This window comes from Ischnura elegans, chromosome 4 (assembly GCF_921293095.1).
Source record: "Ischnura elegans chromosome 4, ioIscEleg1.1, whole genome shotgun sequence".
Lineage (NCBI taxonomy): Eukaryota > Metazoa > Arthropoda > Insecta > Odonata > Coenagrionidae > Ischnura > Ischnura elegans.
The window spans coordinates 92,820,451-92,839,341 of record NC_060249.1 but is presented as its reverse complement, the minus strand read 5'-3'; the positions used below and the strand labels follow the sequence as shown (position 1 = coordinate 92,839,341).

Sequence of the window (18,891 nt, the reverse complement as noted above, 5' to 3'; positions counted from 1 at the left end):
TACAACCTTTTACCATAAATTTTCAGTAATCTCTCCAACACTTCCTCTCCCCTGCTCTGTTCACAATAAATGACAGTTTTCTCTCCCAAATTTAACTCTATTAAATTAGACTCTATTTATTAAGAAGACATTTGCTATTCGTAACTTTTATATTTGAAAGGGCATCAACAGTGTTTGGTGGCTAAATACTAAGAAGTAGTCGCTCAGAAAATATGCCGATGTAGGAATAACTTTTGTAGGTTAATGCTTAGTCTTTAAAGTAATTAATCGCCTTCGGCTCAGCTTAGTAGAATTACAGAGTGTTCATGATAATAAAATAACTTCGTTTCAGTCCACATGAATTACACCCCGAGTTTCAGCATGGTGTTGGCACATAACTTGACCCCAGACCCTGATGATCACACTCAGATGCTGAAATACGGTACGCATTGAAACTAAGCAGTTTTTAAAACGTTAATCTCGTCCTTAACATGACCAAAACGACAGCGAAAAAACTTCAGAATTAAGTTTCCTGGATTGTCGCAGGCGACCTTTCGTCAGGGACATTCCAAGGGTTCCTCTCTTCGCACGCTGACGGAAATTCGCGAGCAGGTTGGCCCCGCGAATTCTCAGAACCATTCATCCCGCGAAGCCAATAAATCGTCGGCGCTTGGCCCCCAGTCCTTCCCGGATAAAGGTAAAGGGCGCCGACCGGCGGCTCTCCCACCGGCTCAAGGATTACATAAAAGGCTTCTTCGACGCTGTTTCGTATAAGAAGAAGGGCGACCGGACCACAGGAGGCGAGACGCGGCGTGGCGGGGAGGTGAGTGCGTTGTAGGGGGGAGGAGGTAGGAGAGGGGAGGAAGAAGGCAGGAGAGCATCATGGGAAGAGGAGAGGAGGGAAAAGGGGGAGGGGAGGCGTATGGGAGTATAGATAATCCACCCCGTAGGGTTATCGCGGAACATTAAAAGCTTAACTCGAACCGAATCAACTGGCGAAGCTCTGTTGTTATTCGCAAAGATCTCTTCGTTGTGGTGAGACAGTGACACAAGGGACTTGGAACTTTTTTGCAAGGCGGAACTCGGACCGATGCTGATACCAGAGGCCGGGAGAGTGGACCAGAAACGCGCGGCCGGAAGGATTACGAGGCACGAGCAATAATGGAGTGAGTAGCAAAACAAAATTCGGAAGTGCGGCGTCTGTGTATGTGTCCGGAATACCATTGATATCTGCCGAGCTATCGCTAAGTGAATGAACCACCTGCAGGTCTTCAATTAACAAATCATTTAAATACTTCGAAGCCCTCGATTTTGCATTCATCATCACTTAACAAGCGTATTCTTCCGGTTATCATTAGGTATACCTTCCGGTTAACCTTTCTTGCTGTTTCCTCTCCTTATTCAACGAGACTTTAATGTCTCATCGTAAGTTCAGTGTGCTCATAATTGTTACATTATACTCCCAAATATATCTCCGTCTACAATGGCACGAATGTATATAAAATTTCATTCTCTTCATTTATTTAATCCTCATATCCTACAACGTTGAACTCCTAGTGTATCCACTTCTCGCTGTATTCTATTATGAAATTGTATATCAATAAGAACAATTTCATAATTTAAGGAAAAACTATGAAAGTGGGCTTACGGGAAGCAAACACTTAGGCAAATATATATATGAACGAATTTATACTTAAACTCAATAATCCTGAACTTAAGAATTATGTACATGTAATCTACCTGTGTAGATGTCGAAAGAATTCTCATTTGCCCGTAGTCCTTAACTTGTGCCACCTCTCTGAAGTTCCCACACATCAGTATACGGGATTAAATGAATATTTCAGAGGAATTTGGTTTCGAATTTCACGAAATTCACCTTTAGAATACCGTGCCGACTTTGCGGATACGAATGTGCTATGTGGATGATCAAAGAGCCGTTCCTCAGAGTCTTTCAATGAAGTATTCTGTTTTTGAAACAACGAATTCTCGGCGCTTGCTACCACTCCATGACGCCATCGGACCACCTTGGCAATAGACTTGCGTGCGGGATTCCACGCACGAGAGAGCAGGCAATGTCGAGGTCACTGTTTTTTTTTGGTCACCGGGCGATATGGCGGGATAAATGAAAGACGCAACGCAGCAGGCTAATCAGAAGAGCTGCACGACTCGAATACGCGTAATTTTCATCAAATTTCCAGCATTGGATTTGATTTATCGAAGTCATCGATATCTATTGACATGGATTTGAATATTCATTAGCCAAAGGAAACATTTCACGACGCATCGGACGGAAACTTTCCTGTTTGTCAACCCTACGTCCGTTCTTATCGCTTCAGCACGCCTTACTACATAATCTCAGGAGTTTTACGCAGCTATAGCTTGCGCGAGCAGTCGAATATGAGCTTACGAGCCAATGGATTGAAACCAGAACATTTCAATACTGTATTTAAATCTAAATTATTTCCGATACTACTTTAAGTCTTTTAGGGAATATTTTAAAAGCCATGCATTGCGCTTTGATTTCTCATGAAAACTGATATAAATATTTATATAAAAAATTTCGGGAATCTTAACGCATAAGCGAAAAAGTAATTTTGACAGAAATATGTGGAACTTTTTAAACGGAAGGAAAAGCGAATTCCAGCATTTGAAAAATAAAAATGATTTTTAAAGCGTTTTAATATGACTTCCTTGGTTTTTAAGGCGTAAAATTGAGCATTTTTTTGTTGCCAATAAGTATATGAGTGGGTAAACAACGTATAGGGTAAATTCAAACGCGCCAGATTAGCAAGATATATCACTGGATTACGAATATCATGGTTCTTGTACTGCGGCGGAGTAAGAATTTATCTTCCGTGTGGCTCCTTTCTCATTATTCTTAAAAATAATTGTAAAATCCCTTGAAAGCTTTTAAATTGCAATGAAATTTTGAGACAGTAAATTTGCAACGCTACAAAATGTGTGCGTGAGATAGAAAAACGTTTATGTATCTCGCCATTTCTGTTTAATTCTCCTTTTATCATCCTCAGTGCACGATAAAATACTTTAATTGCGTTACAGCATAAACAATCGCGTTCGCCCTAAATACGTCACGCCATGAAAATAATTTCTATCAAAGTCCAATCAGACATGATTTTATTTACCAATAAATTTCAAATACAAGATGATGTTTTTTTAGAAAGTTATTGGTTTTATTATTTTTACTCGGGAACAGACAGATCCACGTCAATAAAGAAAGCAAAGATATTACCAAAGGGTTTCCATAACCTAATTGTCCCTTCTCCCACTCTAAGTTATTAGTCGATAGTATGTAATTTTCATCGATTTTTTTTTGTTTTTTTTCCGTCGTAATGCTTAAAAATTTTAAACGAATAAGAAAATTTAAGAGAAACCAATTTTAAGTAAAATATACGTGGAAACGGTACGTTTTGCCATTAAGGTATACTTATTATTAAATAATTAAACATCTGCGGCATATTCGAGTGGTAGTATTTCATTTAAAAACTTTTAAAATTGCCAAAACATTCGTTACAGGTGATTTTTTCGCTCTTTCAGCAATGATAGACCAATGCAATAAAACTAATTAATTATTAAGTCAAACTCTTGCTTAAAGAGGGCATATCTCAGTTGATACCATATCATTTTTATCTCGTTTACTGAAATAATGTTTCGGGCGTTTATGACAGATTTTTTTACATATAAAGGACGGCAGAGGGATCACAAGAGAATTGTCCGTTATCAGTCAAAGTCTCAAAATCGCTGACTGGATAATAGATTTTTGAATGATACGGAGATAATTAACTTTAGCTATTATTTAATAATGCAACAATTAATTAAATTAATACCTTTAAATTATGAAATAATATTAAAACATCGAAATTATTCCAGTCCAAACTCAATTTTTCAGGAATTTGGTTAATTTTTGATGCTGTCGTGTAAATATACAGAGATGGCGGCAGAAAGTAACGAACACTACGCACGCCAGGAATTAACAAGTTGCCATTGCATTACCCTATAGGGTCGTATTAAAATCGTAGGCTGAATAACACCAATTATTCACTCATTTCAATACACTATTTAACCGGAAGTTAGTCCAATGTCATAAAAAAATAGTATTCGATCCAAAGCATCCACCGGAGTAAACGAATTCTTGAATTAGTAATTGAAAATATGCAGCAATTGAACAAATTTTTACCGACTCCTGGAAAATTTTCAAACGCACGCTGCAGAAATATTTCGCGTGGCAAATGTTTGAAGCATGTAGGGAGGGGAAAGAATTCAGTTGATTCAGTTTTCACAAACAAAAGCCAACATGAATATTGTTCACATTGATTGCAATCACAAAATAAGAAAAAATTATCCTGAACCATGCAGCGAACCGCAGACATTCCTTTAGCACAGTACTTAGCAACCCTTGAACCGCGACTATCAAGGAAATTTTAAGTGGTAATAACTAATCTATAGGTACCGTGGTGATCTTCCTCAGTGACAAGAAAAAACGAAGGGCTGTAATTCAATTTCCGGTCAAAGGGAATGTATTTCCGGTAATATTTAAAATGAGCTGCACTGACATTTACCCGGCAGGTTCGAAATAAATCACCAGCTTGTTTATGTTTTTCTAATAATTTATAGCACTTCTGCATCCAAATCACCATTAGCAGTAATAAATGACAATCGAAAAACAATCGCGGAATCGTAACATTTCACGGCATATCATTATATTAGGCGCCTTCGAAATCAAGGTGAAGAAGTTTTACGCGCATGCATCGCGCCAGTGGGTAGTGAAATGAAGTAGTAAACATAGTTTGTACATATTATTTCTTAAATTTAGTAATTAGTGAATATCCCAATACCTTTGAAAAGTTGTTGATGATTACTATTGCGGAAGTACAGACGAAATTAATGTCATCTATCCGACTCATTGCGAATCAAATATACCAACCTTTTATGAGACGTTGGCTCAAGGAAATAACATATAACATTAAATAATAAACGTATGCTTAAGCGCCACAATACTAGACATTCAAATTTCACGTAATTTAAATATTTATATAGCCTATCAAAACAACTAAGACGTTAAATGATTACCTTTTCACGACCTCAGTCACTTCTAACCGTTAACTCGAAACGGAAGACAGACAAGTGAAACGTATTTCTCGTTTCTGTAACTTCCGGGTAAAGGGCAAACATTTATGGAATAGGTGTGTGGTTACCCCTCTGCCTTTATTCCTCACTTCCTCTCTCTATCGACTCCTCTATGGCTGGAATGCTCTTCCGAACGCGATCCTTACAGCTTCCTTGAAGTTAAATTAGTTCCGGTATCTTATTTAAATGTCGCTGAGTGATATTTTTTCAGCTTCAACTACAGGGGCAAACAAGATAGTAGATTGAAACACGTCAGCTGTCATTTACCTCATTCACTTATCTCGTCATTCACACGTCTCTCTTAGCGGATATGCTGGTAACTTCCGTTATTTTGTTATTGTTGCTTCAGTGCCGTATTCAAATCCATGGAGAGTTGGCTGCTTTCCATCATTTCCGAAGCTTGTCTCCTTATAATCATTCTTTCCATAAGTTGATGCTAATCAGTTCGGTGATAATACTCCAGCTTCCTTCAGGCTACGGAATTCCTGTTTCCTTTTCTCCGAAACGACTTTCTCCTGATGGAAACCTTGGCGGAAATAAAATCATAAATGATCCAAGCACTCCTTATTCATGCATTGTACAGCCGCTTTTATATTTTGTACCCGATTAATCCAGTGAACTCCGTAATTGTAAAAATCAGACAAATCACATGAAATACAAGAGTGATATTTGTATTATATTTCTGTTTATTTTTTGTGAGATATTTTTGAGTAATTGGATGACATGGTAGTCGTTTTCGCTGCTTCTTTTGAACTTAATTGGCTTGATTTTTATATAACAGGGATGAGCCAAGAGTATTCCATTATTTGCGGATATGGTTTAGTCACGAGCATCATGCTTAAATATTTATTAAACATTTAACCATTGATTGTAAGCTGCAAAAAATATATTTCACAGCGGCAACAAACTATTTCGTAGATGGAATGAAAACGAAATCCTTACTACGAACATAATATTTATTTGGTGATTATTAAATCCAGGGATACGTAGCAGCCATATACCTCTGCCCGTTTATTTAGAGTCAATCGTATAATGAGTTATGAGACGTGAAGGAAGTTTTTGTACTATATAATCTTAAGAGTAACATATTTCAACGAATAACTTATACACTTGCATACAATTTAAATCGCAGTTTTACTTCTTGCGCCAGCCGAAAAATGTTAAAAAGTAAACAAGACTGAAAATCTGGGTCAAGAGCAAGCATATATATATTTTTTATTTTCTTACCTTGAAGCCATAAATTCGCGAGTCGGATTTCCCTGTTTTAGGGGCCATAAAGGTTAAAGAACTTCGCATATTCCTTGTTATTCATTTCTTGTCACCTGCAAGGGCATTCGATGACGGTCGGAAATAAATACGCAGCAGAGCCCCTAAAAGAATTCACCTTTATGATTTACATATTAACGAGTTATTTTTATCTATATAATTTACCAAACTAAATGCGTAAATATCTATAAAAATAAATGAAAAAGTCATATTTGAAATATGCGGTTATAATTACCTCAAAGATCAGCATGACTGAAAAAGGGTAGAGGTATTTTAAGACTCAACCAAAGCCCCTAGTTTATTCAGGTGCAGGAGAAGGATAGTGGAAACTTGCGAAAATAGCGCCCGTGACCTGTCCCTCTTCAAATTGAAAGCTCAAGCAAATAACTCTTGTTTAATCACCAAGAATAAATTAATAGATTTGATAAAGACTTACGTGTTGTTTTCTCAACGCCCGAGTAAGGGTTCAAGAATAGGGATGATTAGTTGAACGTCAAAATCCGTATACGTAAAAATGCCGCGTGTAAAAAAAAAATTCTCCACCAGGAATAGAAAAAATTACAATGATGCCAAAGTTTACTGAAAACGGAATAGAACACTCAAGGGTTCCAAAGGTTTTCTCAAGTTTCTTGCCCATCAGATTTTCTTTTATGTTGAAAATGATTCGCAAAAATTGTTCACAGTCCAATAAGACGACGAATCGCGGAATGGGTAGATAATTTTTTATCTCGTTCGCATTTTTGTACGAAAGTGACGTGGTACTTTTTTTATAGCTACGGTAAAGGGATGCCGACTTACAAAAAGTATTGGGGGGGCCCAAACGGGATCGGGAAATTTTATAAGTAGTGAATTTTAAGTTTTTTAAGCATTTTAGAAGAGTCATATGATCAAAATTAGAACTCTGATAACTCGAATCTCAATATCTGGACACTCCGGGGGAAATCGACAAGCCTGACACATTTTTTTCTCACACCCATAACGAATTTTTGAGGGGGCTCGGGCCCCCTCAGGCCCAATGGAGTCGGCGCCACTGCTACGGAACTACTAACGGCAGGCGAATTCTCATTGATAAAGATTACTCAGTTTATTTTTATCGGACAGTGTTATCCACCTCCGCATTTTTCCAGTATGATGAGAGCAAGGTCAACTCACTCAATCGTTGGCCTCCACTTCTTCCTAAACTGCCGAGTCAACACTCGCGCTTGGAATCTTCAAAGATCCTCACTATATGACGAAGATATAGCAATGAAGAAGAGACTTAGTGACTTCCACAGTTTATTTAACACTAGCAGGCCACCCGATGTTGCTTAGGAAGGAGAAGCGGGAAACTGAGAACTTGGAATTCATGGTCACATACACGAATATAACAAAATAGGATCCATAAGTCAGTCTCTAAATGTGTCGTCAACCACCGCGCATTTAAATAGATTTACAAAAGTCGCGTCGCTGACGGAAAAAATTAATACCAGTTTCACGGGGAAAATAGGTAAAATCAGGGGTATAAACCGAAATTTATTCACATGATAACGTGATCTATAAAATGCATTACTTTTCAATGCTATTCCTCGCGATGGCAATCATTATACTCCAAAATATTGGAAAAAAAAGTGGATCGCATTGCACTCATCACCGAGCCGCGGACATTTATGACAACCGATTTAAATGCGTCTGAAATGACAACAGAAATCAGCCTATAATATAATCATTCTATGGGAGTAATTGGCTATGCAGTCCCCTTGGTCTCATAGCCGGACTTTTAGGTATAGAACGAAAGCAAGTACGGTCACGGTATATGTGGTTACCCCGACCTAAAGTTTCCTACGTTTGACTCAAAATTGAAATAAAATGGTGAGCGCAATGCATCGAACATCAAAGAATTAAAAAAAAAACGATTTCCGTATTCCGTGCACGGGATCAGCTTTTACCCCGCTCCGTTATGTTTCCGTAGGTGCGTGGACCAAAAACGTCGTGCGAACGCATACTTCAGCAAAAACGTTTGCACCGAGAGGATTAATACATACTTAAGCGCAGAATCCCATTAGGTATGGATTCTCATGGAACGTGTCCGGTGGTGTGCTTACCCGGCAGAATGTACCCATAACCGCAGAAGTTGTATGACGTCACGTAACAAGCAAAAGTATGCGTCGGACGCAACCGGAAGTAGCACTAAGGGCCCCCGCGCACTGGCAACTTTTACAAAGCAACTATTTATTTGCTTTGAGGAAGTCCCTATGAAACACACGGCTGTTGCGGCTACTAAAAAGCCGCCCGTGCGCGGGGCCACAGTCAATGCCGTGTGTTTTATTTGAACTTTGTAAAAGTTGCCAGTGCGCGAGGGCCCTAAGGGGTTCGAAAGCATAAGATCCAAGTATATACTTACTTTGGTCGCAATACGTGCAGCCGTATGGAAAGGCATGGCGGACAGACAAACAGAAATCCCCTTTTATATACATGTATAAGATAGGATAGATAGATATAAGATAGAACGGCAGGTTTCGGCTGTTAAGCCATTTTCAAGTACATTCTGAAATGTACTAGTTTAAAACAAAAGTTAATTCGATAATTTATTTGAAAAGGGCTTGACAGCCAAAACCGGTTTTTTCCATTTTAAATAAACTCGAGAAGTCACAAAGTCTCTTCATTGCTATTATGAAGTCCTTCTACCACGTCATAGCTTCCAATTTCGATTTAATGGCGCAGAACAAAGGAAAAAGTCTACGTGGGGCTATCTCGTTGGTTTCGCCCAATTTCATCAACATATATCACAGATGATGGATTCCTAAGTAAACCTGAATGCGGTGCGTGATTTTTTTCCAGTGATCGTAGAATACCCACTTTCTGGGGAATTATAACACACTTAGAGAAATGCCAATCGAATACAGTGCTCATTATCAAATATAAATTTGGAGCTGCTGAGAAGGAAATACTAAACTTTTTCTTTCCAGTGCGAGGCTAGAAGTTTAATAATCATACTCAATACTGAAACATAAGCGAAATATCATGGGGTTTCAATTTCTTCCCAGAAATGTAGAATTATTATTTGTCTTACCTTGAGAGTTACCAGGAGAATTCACAAGGATTTTATGTCTGCATTCATTGCGTGTAATTATAATTTGCATTTATTCCATAAATTTAGAGGTAATCTAAAAGTTTCAAATTCAGTTTTAACTTATGGAATCAAGATTCAGAGCTTCATTTATTCTCATTCCGGAAAATATCGTCCTGACACTATTCGTCCACCTTTTTCGGTATGATAATCAAAATATGAGAGAGTCTAACCCCAACAGTAAACATTTTATCCATGTACGTACTTAAAAGAGCGTAAAATAATTAATTTTAAGGAGAAAAATGCCGTGATCACAGAATTATGTCCTAAAGTTAGTGAAAATGGGTAGAAACCGTCAAAAGAATTAATTCATTTATCTGGTCACTTAAATCATTTAAACTCCATTTTATAATTTCGACTGTAAAATTCCATCAATTTTTTATATGAATCCCTGAGAAATTTTCCTCGCCTCATAAACTTAATAAATTTGCTTTCCCCAGACAGCTTGACACCGAATGATACATTTGCTATACAACTGTGAAAAAGAAAAAAAATGCTGGTATCCGATAAGAGATGAAATTTTAAAAACTTCGAAATATAAGTCAAGGTCTCGCAGTCAAGAGTAAGGAAATGGCGATCTTGCCTCCACAAACAAGTCATTAGATTTACATTTTGCAGGAAATTTTTTTAAAAATTTCATTCGTTTACTAGTTAAAAGACGTTTTCAGAAATTCAAATTCTCTATTCAGACAAAATTATTATTTTCTTTCTGATATTACTGAGTCTAAGCAGGAATAGATTTTATTTATTTATTTCGGCTTAAAGGGTATCTTTACATCAGCATTCCAAAATGATGTCCATTCCGGAAATATTTTCAAGAAAATTCTGAAGGTCAAAACATTTATCGCATCAACCCTAAGCCTGGTTAGGATAGGTGAGAGTAGAGCTCACCGCGGACCCAGCGGACCAAGGAACAGGCACGTGAATTTCACGATCTCGCAATAGAGGTCACTGCAGCTCTCCTCATTGGGCCACCTTGAACCGCGATGACATTTGTTGGATGTATGACCTTAGGTTTCCCCGGCGTATCAGGCGCAGAAAAGTTTCTCGAGTTTTCCTCCGGTTGATGTTCTCCACATCTCCCGATGTTTCCAGCAGCGACTTGCTGTTTATCCTCAGGGGATCTTCTGAATGAAGATCATTCTGAAGAAAAATCATTCAGAAGATCCCTTGAGGATAAACAGCAAGTCGCTGCTCGAAACGTTGGGAGACATGGAGAACATCAACCGGTGGAAAACCCGAGAAACTTTTCTGCATATTTGCTGGATTCCAAAGAGCAAGAGGACTGCATGGAGGAGGCCCAATTCCATCCCATTGAAGGCTGATTTCCGTTGCCACTTCGGTCGCATTCTGATCGGTTTTCAAAAATGTCCGCGGCGCGGCGATGAAAGTAATGCGATACACTTTTTCAAAATTTTGCAGTGTGAAGTTTGTAATTGCGAAGAATAGCACTTAAGAATTATGAATTTATTAGATCACAGCATCACGTATATAACTTTTGGTTCGTACCCCTGGTAACACCATATTTCCATGTGAAACTCGGATCACTTTGTCCGTCGGCGACGCGAGTTGCGAATTTTGTAGACCCATTCAAATGCGAGTCGAATGACAACATATTTAGAGGCCAACTTGAGGATCCTGTGATGTCGAACCCAGAACCATTCACGCACTTGGAACTTCTGCAGCTGTGGAACAACAAACAAAAGGCGTATTTCCTTTAAATGAGAGTACTTCGTCAAGTTTTACCTGAAAGTGTTATCCATTTCTATCCTGTACGCATTTATTTACTTACTAGCAGGCCACCCCGCGTTGCTCGAGAAGGACAGTACCCAGAGAAGAGGGAAACTTGGAACTTGGATTTCAAGATCATTAAAGATTTTTGTGTTTTCATTTGAGTGTGTCAAGAGTTGTGCCTAACCGGCAGGATGTACAACCGCAGAAGTTGCATTACGCGACGTAATAAACAGTAATGAGAAAACGACGCAAAGGACGCAACCAAAAGTAGCACTACTGGGTTTGGGAGTGTGAGATGCACCTACGTAGAAAATTTTGTCGCAATCCGTGGAGCCATAGGGAAATGTATAGCGGATAGACAAACATACATCCTCTTTTATATATACAGATTATTTATTTTTGTGTTCGCACAAAACTACAATTGAATAGCACACTCATTACATTCGGGTTATCCAATTATAGATATGGATAAAAAGCCTCAGCCTTACCAGTTACCAGTGACATTAAATTCGGTCATTGCATTCCATCGACAATATTTGATAGACTTTTACAAAATTTGCTTATTTCTTGAAACAGATCAAGTTCAGTGCAATTATTCAATTCATCGCATTTTTCACATATTATATTCAAAGGTGATTTTAGCATATTTTAAGTTTGCTGAATGGAAGTAGAAAAAAGACTTGGGTCTCAAATGAACATTTGTAGCATAAAAATGTACACCCTCAGAACAAAACTGTTATTCACCAATATTTACGGTGTCGAATAGGTACGCGAAATCTTAAGCAATCCTTCTCTTTCACAAACTTTGACTATCAAATACTTTCAATGGGATTTTGTATGATTGATTAATTTCTCATACAATTAACATTAAAACCGGAATGATTGAAATAATTTTTTGAATGATAAAATGTGAGATGAAGAACGAAGAACCAATAAAAATACACCATCAAAGCTAGATTTATTGAATGGATGGAAATTTTTGGCCATATTCGTTTAGGAAACTCAAAAGCAGAAAGGCGTAGTTAGAAAAAAATTCGGGGAGAGATAAAGTTTAGTTGCACTTGTGTCCGTTTCTCAGAAACGTTTCGGGGGAGTGGGGATTCAAATCTATCAACTCCCGCCCCCCGCTCGCTATGACCTGCTTTGTATAATAATGACCATGATGAAACGATGATTACTCAAAGTGATAAAGAATACGATTACGACTAAACTAAAAAAAATACGACTGAAAGTTAAAATAAAACAAAAAGTAATACATATTAGGGATTAAATTTCTTTACTTCATTACTAGCCACTCAACCTTTTACAGTATCTAACACGGCATATTGGCCACTATGAAACGAAACGATATTACTTCGACCTTCGGGACATAATTCAGATTAATGACCATTAGAATAGGGAAGGAGCTAGTTTCACTGGACCGCCAGAAGTCGCTGTGGGGAGAATTCAAATTGGGTCAAGGCCATCCAAATGCCTCTTCGGCAGTTCAAGATGACGACGATGTCCATAGTTGCCCTATCACTCTCTTCCGTCCCTCGAGCCTTTCAGCCATTGCCGGGTCTAGAGGAAAAAGATTGTGGCCCACAATATCTAATCTGCCGCTTTCTTGTGCTGACTGGGTTTCCGACCGCGCCTATTGAAAGGAAAACGACCCCACGTGGGCAGGCACTCTCTCATTATTGGCTACTTTTTCGCCTAAACATGAAGTGAGATCAATTTCAAAAGTCCAAAAGACGAGCGTAGTCGTCTCTATATTTTTTTCGGAGTCGACCTTGCGGTATTTCGTATGGTTTCCACCGATACTGACAGTCAATTTGATAACGCCACGCAGATAATAGGGTAGTTTCCTTCATCAATGAAAACGAAATGCAATGATTGCGATTCCTTACCCACCATTAGTGTATTCATATTATACAAATTATTTGGTTTTAGAAATCCCAGTTTAAACGAATGGCAACGGTCACTTTTAACCTCATTTGAAAAAGGCCAGATTGGCGCCAAGGCAATAAATAAATAATAGGAAACCACCCTATTCCATATAATCGCAATTCCCAGGCAGTCTACAGCGGGTTTCAATTTTTTTCATTTCAGGAATTATAAATCATGCGTAGGTAAGTCACAATGAGGCAGATGGGAGAGTTACGGGGAGGGGAGATGATGGGGAAGGAAAGCATGTTTGGGCGATTTATGCTTGTCTTTTTCATCAGGAATATAGTGTCAAATATCTGCTATAGTACTATTAATTGTAGCGGCCTGAGATTTTTCGAAGTTTACTAGGTTGGCTTTTAGTTCAGCAAGGACAGGAGTGCCTTCATTTCGTATAAACCAAGGAGCCCCGGCGATTTTCCGGATCAGTTTATTTTCCGTTGTTTGAATCTTATTTAAGGAGTTTTTTCCGCCATAAACCAAAACTAGTGACGCATAACATTGGCGTAGCCAGGGTGGGGCGTGCGAACCCCCCCCCCCCCTCTGCAAAATATAAAAACTCGATTTATTTTCCTTCGTAAAAGAAAACAAACTATTGAAAAATCATGAATTTACAAAATATTTCTTTAACGAATGAAGTTTTTCGATTCTATAAATGGAAAGTGTTAAAATTAGTTTAAAACCCATTATTTAGTACCCTGTTTTTAAAAAAATTTCTCCCCTGGTTTGGACCCCCCCCGAATGAAATTCCTGGCTATGCCATTGACACATAAATTAGTAGTGGTTTCAGCATGCTATTGTATATCAGGAAGTCAATTTGACAAGCTTGTGAAATTGCTGCAACGTGACTTAGCCCATGCTAAAAGCATTGACGTCGATTGCAGTAAAACTTTGCAAGGGATGGACATGTAGGAGGTCTAGGGGAGTGGAATGCTACCTGGTGGAAGTGGGGTCCGGAGAGTCTCCCCCGGAAATTAAAATAATAAATCATTAAAATTGTTATTTTAAACCATTTTTCACCCCATTTCATACCGCATCAGGAAAAAATGCCAATTACGCTATTTCATGTTGACCTCAAAGTTCCCTGGGGGTAACATCTTATATATAAAATATTTGGAGGGACAGGTCCCCTATACAATAGAAACTGGTGGCTTAAAGGCTTAAACTGGAAGGAAATCATAATTAACTCCCTCCCATAACCAAAACAGTTCACTTTCCAAGAATCTCGAGCAAAATAGTTAAGAAAGGGAGTTTTTCTTTGGGTAAACATATTCTGTATCATTTTTAGACCTCAGAAAGATGGATTCCAACACAGATGAGGCCACTGGAATTCTCAGCACTTCCTGGAGACAGTATTCAAGAATTTTCAAGCTCAATGATTTTGTTAAAAGTACGAAGATATAAAATTAAATTCAAGTATAATCCATAGCCTATACGTATGCAGCCTGTATATAAATGCAAGCAAAAGAGAAGCAAGAAATATTTTTTCCCCTATCGCTCGCAGAGAAAGAACCCTTATAATCTGAGGCACCTCATCCTTCTTTCTTACAATGGGATGAGCCAACATTTGGTCACTTGCCATAGACAAATTAACAGCATGGAGCAATAAGGAAACAATACAAAATGAGCAGTACGACAGGAAATTCCAGGATGTACTGCTGGCTAGGAGGGCTGGCCCGGGAAAGTTAAGTCCATTAGGTGAGGGAAAGTCCCCAAGCATGTACATGCACCCAATCCTTGTCTTCAAAGCGCAATTAATGTTTAGAGAGATCAACTGTTATCTGCTGATTGCTTGGTAAATTTCATATTTATGCATATTTCTCATTACCCTCTAATTTTGATAGATTTTTATTCTCCATCTGTAAGCCTCCAAAATCCCTATATCACCACTATTTGCAATCATTAATAGATGATTCAGTTTTTAAATATGCTATGATGATATTGAACTTGTACAATCCCTTTGATACTCACCTTAATAAATAATTTCTTTCCAGTTTGGGAGGCTCAAATACAACTCTGACACCGGAGTTGACAACAAGCTACATGGACTCCAAGTTAAGCATCAGAGGAGCTATCAGACAGGTAAATACCATGTACATCCTCACAATTAAGCTAACCTGGAGAAAAGTAATTTAATCATCTTTAATTCCAATTTAGAGGCTATAGTTATATTTAAAAATATGAATATTAATATAAAGTAAACCTCTAGCTATATAGTTCATATTAATACTAGAATCCCTATTACAACTTCATTTTCAGTCAAGGCCTTACCAAGTGGAGGGTGGGGGATTTGAAGGGTTCTAACTTCTGCAAAATGAATGAGAAATTTACATCATCTTGGTATATTTTCCCCTTCTAATGAACTTCCCTCTCCAAACTTCCCTCTCCCCTCTCCCTTTCCCAGTGAACCTCTCCCCCAAAGTTTTTATAGCTACGGTCTCATTTCAATATTTGAAAACCTGGTGCTTTACAGTTATTTTTCCCATCCTATTTTTTCAGCTCTTATACACACTATGCATTAACTTAAACTGATTGTGAGATTTTATCATGCTGTGATATTCAACGTTTCCCGGGGTTTCAGAGAGGTCGCGATGTCCAAGCTTGGAATAAATTAATAATTACTTCCTTCTTCCCTCACTTGCCATCCCGGCCTGTGCATTGTCAATTTACTTAAAATTATTAATTATAATAATAAATAATATACTTAAAATATAATTATAAGTATATATATACTATATATACAGAATAATATATAAGTATGTGGCCGATCGAGGCGAACGAACAAAAATTGCACTAATAAAAACATAGACACACGTAAAAAAGGGGACACTCACAAAAAAACGTTCAGACGTTTCAGCGGATTGATCCGCTATCCTCAGTGCTGAAGGTGGTATTTATATTTAAGTATGTATATACTTATAATATAAATTATGCAATGTGCCCAAAGGCACATTAATTTTTCTTATGATAAACATTAAAAGTAGATATTCCTTTGATTTTGAGAGCACAAAACTTCCGGTGACAATTTAAAAAAACAAGCATGTGATCAGTGGCGTAGCCAGGAATTTCATTTGGGGGGCTCCAAAACCAGGGGGGAAAATTTTTGAAAAACAGGGTACTAAGTAATGGGTTTTAAAATAATTTTAGCACTTTTTATAATCAAAAAAACTTCATTAGTTAAATAAATATTTTGCAAATTCATGATTTTTCAATATTTTGTTTTCTTTTACGAAGGAAAATAATTGTGCTTTTATATTTCGAAGGGGGGCCCCCTGGATTTCCCCCTGGCTATGCCACTGCATGTGATCAATTTTTAGCTTATAACTGCCGATGTCAATTATAGCATGCAGAAATGACTTTAAGGAGCCATTGGAGGGGGTTCTTCAGATCTGGACTGATGGTAGCAATTAAAGCCACTCTTATTAGGGCTGTAGGGCCAGCCACTTATAAAATATTTGTTAATATTATTATCTGAGAAAATTGTTAATTTGTATCTTACTCTGATATCATAGAATTACAAAATTGGAGATAGGTATAGGAATAGGTGGTATCACATCTAATCTTGGGCAAAGAAAGACCTCTATAGCCACAAAATCCTTGGGAAGATTTAGCAGCAATTGCAAATGAAAACCAGAATACTTCTAGGATGTATAAAAATGAATGATACAGTGATTTATGTAAGAACATGGAGCTTAATGATTAGGGTATGTAATCTAAAAATATTAAACAGGAAATAATTAATTTTTTTTCTTTTTGTCTTGACCTCGTTTAATCCATGGTAAAATAGTTCTTGGAGTATAGGTCAATGTATGTGATGCAAAAAATTTTTGGCAACATTTCAGTTTATAAACTATCATCAGGGTGTAGCTTTGCATATATTTATCAATCGATATGTGCAAAGCTAAACCCTGATGATAATTTAAAATAAACTGAAATGTTGGCTAAAACTTTTTTGCATCACGTACATTGACCTATACTCCGAGAACTATTTTGCCACGAATTAAACAGGAAATGGAGAAAAGGAAAAGAGACATGTATGGGGTTATGCAAGATCAGATGGAAGTAAAGTGAAAGCTCCTGGAGTGATAGGTGCTGCGCGATTTACAGGGCAGGACAGGATATTCAACAATCACAAGCTATAATTTTATATAGGACACTTGAAGAGATGGTAGGAATCATAGATCAGGAAAGAAATTACTTTTACTAGCAACGAAATAGATGAGTGACAGGCAATGAACTAGTGAATCAGCTCAAGTGATTGACTCTGCAAATTAAACTGTGGTAGAAAAGAATCGAATTAAAGAAGTCCTGAGTACCAGTGCTGGATTTAGCACTAGGCACGGAAAGAGGCTGCTTTGGGGCTTCGGCCTCCAAGAGGGACCCAAGAAAAAAGATTTGAATTGAAATAATAAGAAATATGTATTATTTTTAATGTGGATTTAAGCAAATTTTGAAATAAAAATCAAGCAAATGAGGCATGTTCTGATAGCACACATAACTCATATGGTTATGCTGATAGTTTTCCTGGTGATACTATATGGGAGCTAGTTTCCGTTTTTTATTCCTACCAAGTGAAAAATATAATAATGCATTTGATACCCAAGAATTTCAAAGGATTTGACACTTTAAGCTTCTATCTAAAAACAGAAGTTTATCATTTTGTTTATTTATTTTCGGGATAACTCATTGACCATATTCTTACATATAACTTCATAGATGACAGACAATAGAAAATAATAAACGCACATAAAATAAACCCATTAAAAAAGTATACCGGACTCCACATCAATGTATAAAATTTATCAATGTATAAAACATGTAGGTAGATACAATAATATAAAATTTGACCCTTTTACTGCCACTGGGCCGATATATCGGTTAAGCGAAAACTGCTAGGGGCCGATATATCGGCCCGAAATATTTCACTTTTTTTCGTGATTGTGGCCTTTTCAACAGCTGCGATCTATTTAAACCCCCATAATCTCTCTATGGTTCTAAGATATAAATATATCTTAAGAATTGGGAAAAAATCTAGACGTATTAAATAAACTTAAGTAGCTGAAAAATTTTTAAATCTGAAATGTTGCTAATAGGGTAGTATCCTTCATCAAGGAAAACGAAAGGCATTGATTGCGATTCGTTACCCACCACTAGTGTATTCATGATATACAAATTATTTCGTTTTAGAACTACCGGTTTAGACGAAAGGCAATGGTCCATTTTTATCCTTATTTGAAAAGGGCCAGATTGGCGCACATGCGATGCCACTCCACGTGACGTCACAGGGACCTATACCATTTTTCCGAACTGACGGCGGCTGACCTTGAGCGTGCTCGAAACCCACCCACTCTTCTAGCCAATCACAGAAGAGCGACAGGAGAAAGTGTGTAGGAGCCCGCAGTCTCTCTCCGAACTCCGTGCTGTGCAGATCGCTCTCCAGCTAGCAGTGTTGCCAAATCGAATCACTCAGCGTTCATCCGAGAGTCTTCTGCCGCCCCCGAAGTACCGTTATTCTCAAGGCTGGCAACGCCGGTCGGCTGGATGGAGGGGAGTGGAGCGGAAAAGGGAAGGGGATGGAGGGGAAGGGAGAGGTCGAAGGGGCAGCGCTTCTGATTGGCTACTTGCTATTTTCCACCCAGCCGCCATCAGTTCGGAAAAATGGTATAGTTTCTATACGAGAAGATAGGAGTTATACATCGTCTGAGGTTACCATTGCATGCATGAGGCGCAGAGCT

The 18,891-nt window shown here is 37.9% G+C and overlaps 1 protein-coding gene across 1 annotated transcript in view; it reads left to right on the top strand.

The window, feature by feature from the left end:
• The first annotated feature begins 911 nt into the window (after positions 1-911).
• LOC124157781 (facilitated trehalose transporter Tret1-like) overlaps positions 912-18,891 on the top strand; it is a 37,293-nt gene continuing 19,313 nt past the window's right edge. Inside the window, exons 1-2 of the mRNA XM_046532793.1 lie at positions 912-1,145; positions 15,151-15,238. Of these exons, the coding sequence (XP_046388749.1) occupies positions 1,141-1,145; positions 15,151-15,238 (93 nt within the window). The 5' untranslated portion in view covers positions 912-1,140. The remainder of the gene's footprint in view (positions 1,146-15,150; positions 15,239-18,891) is intronic.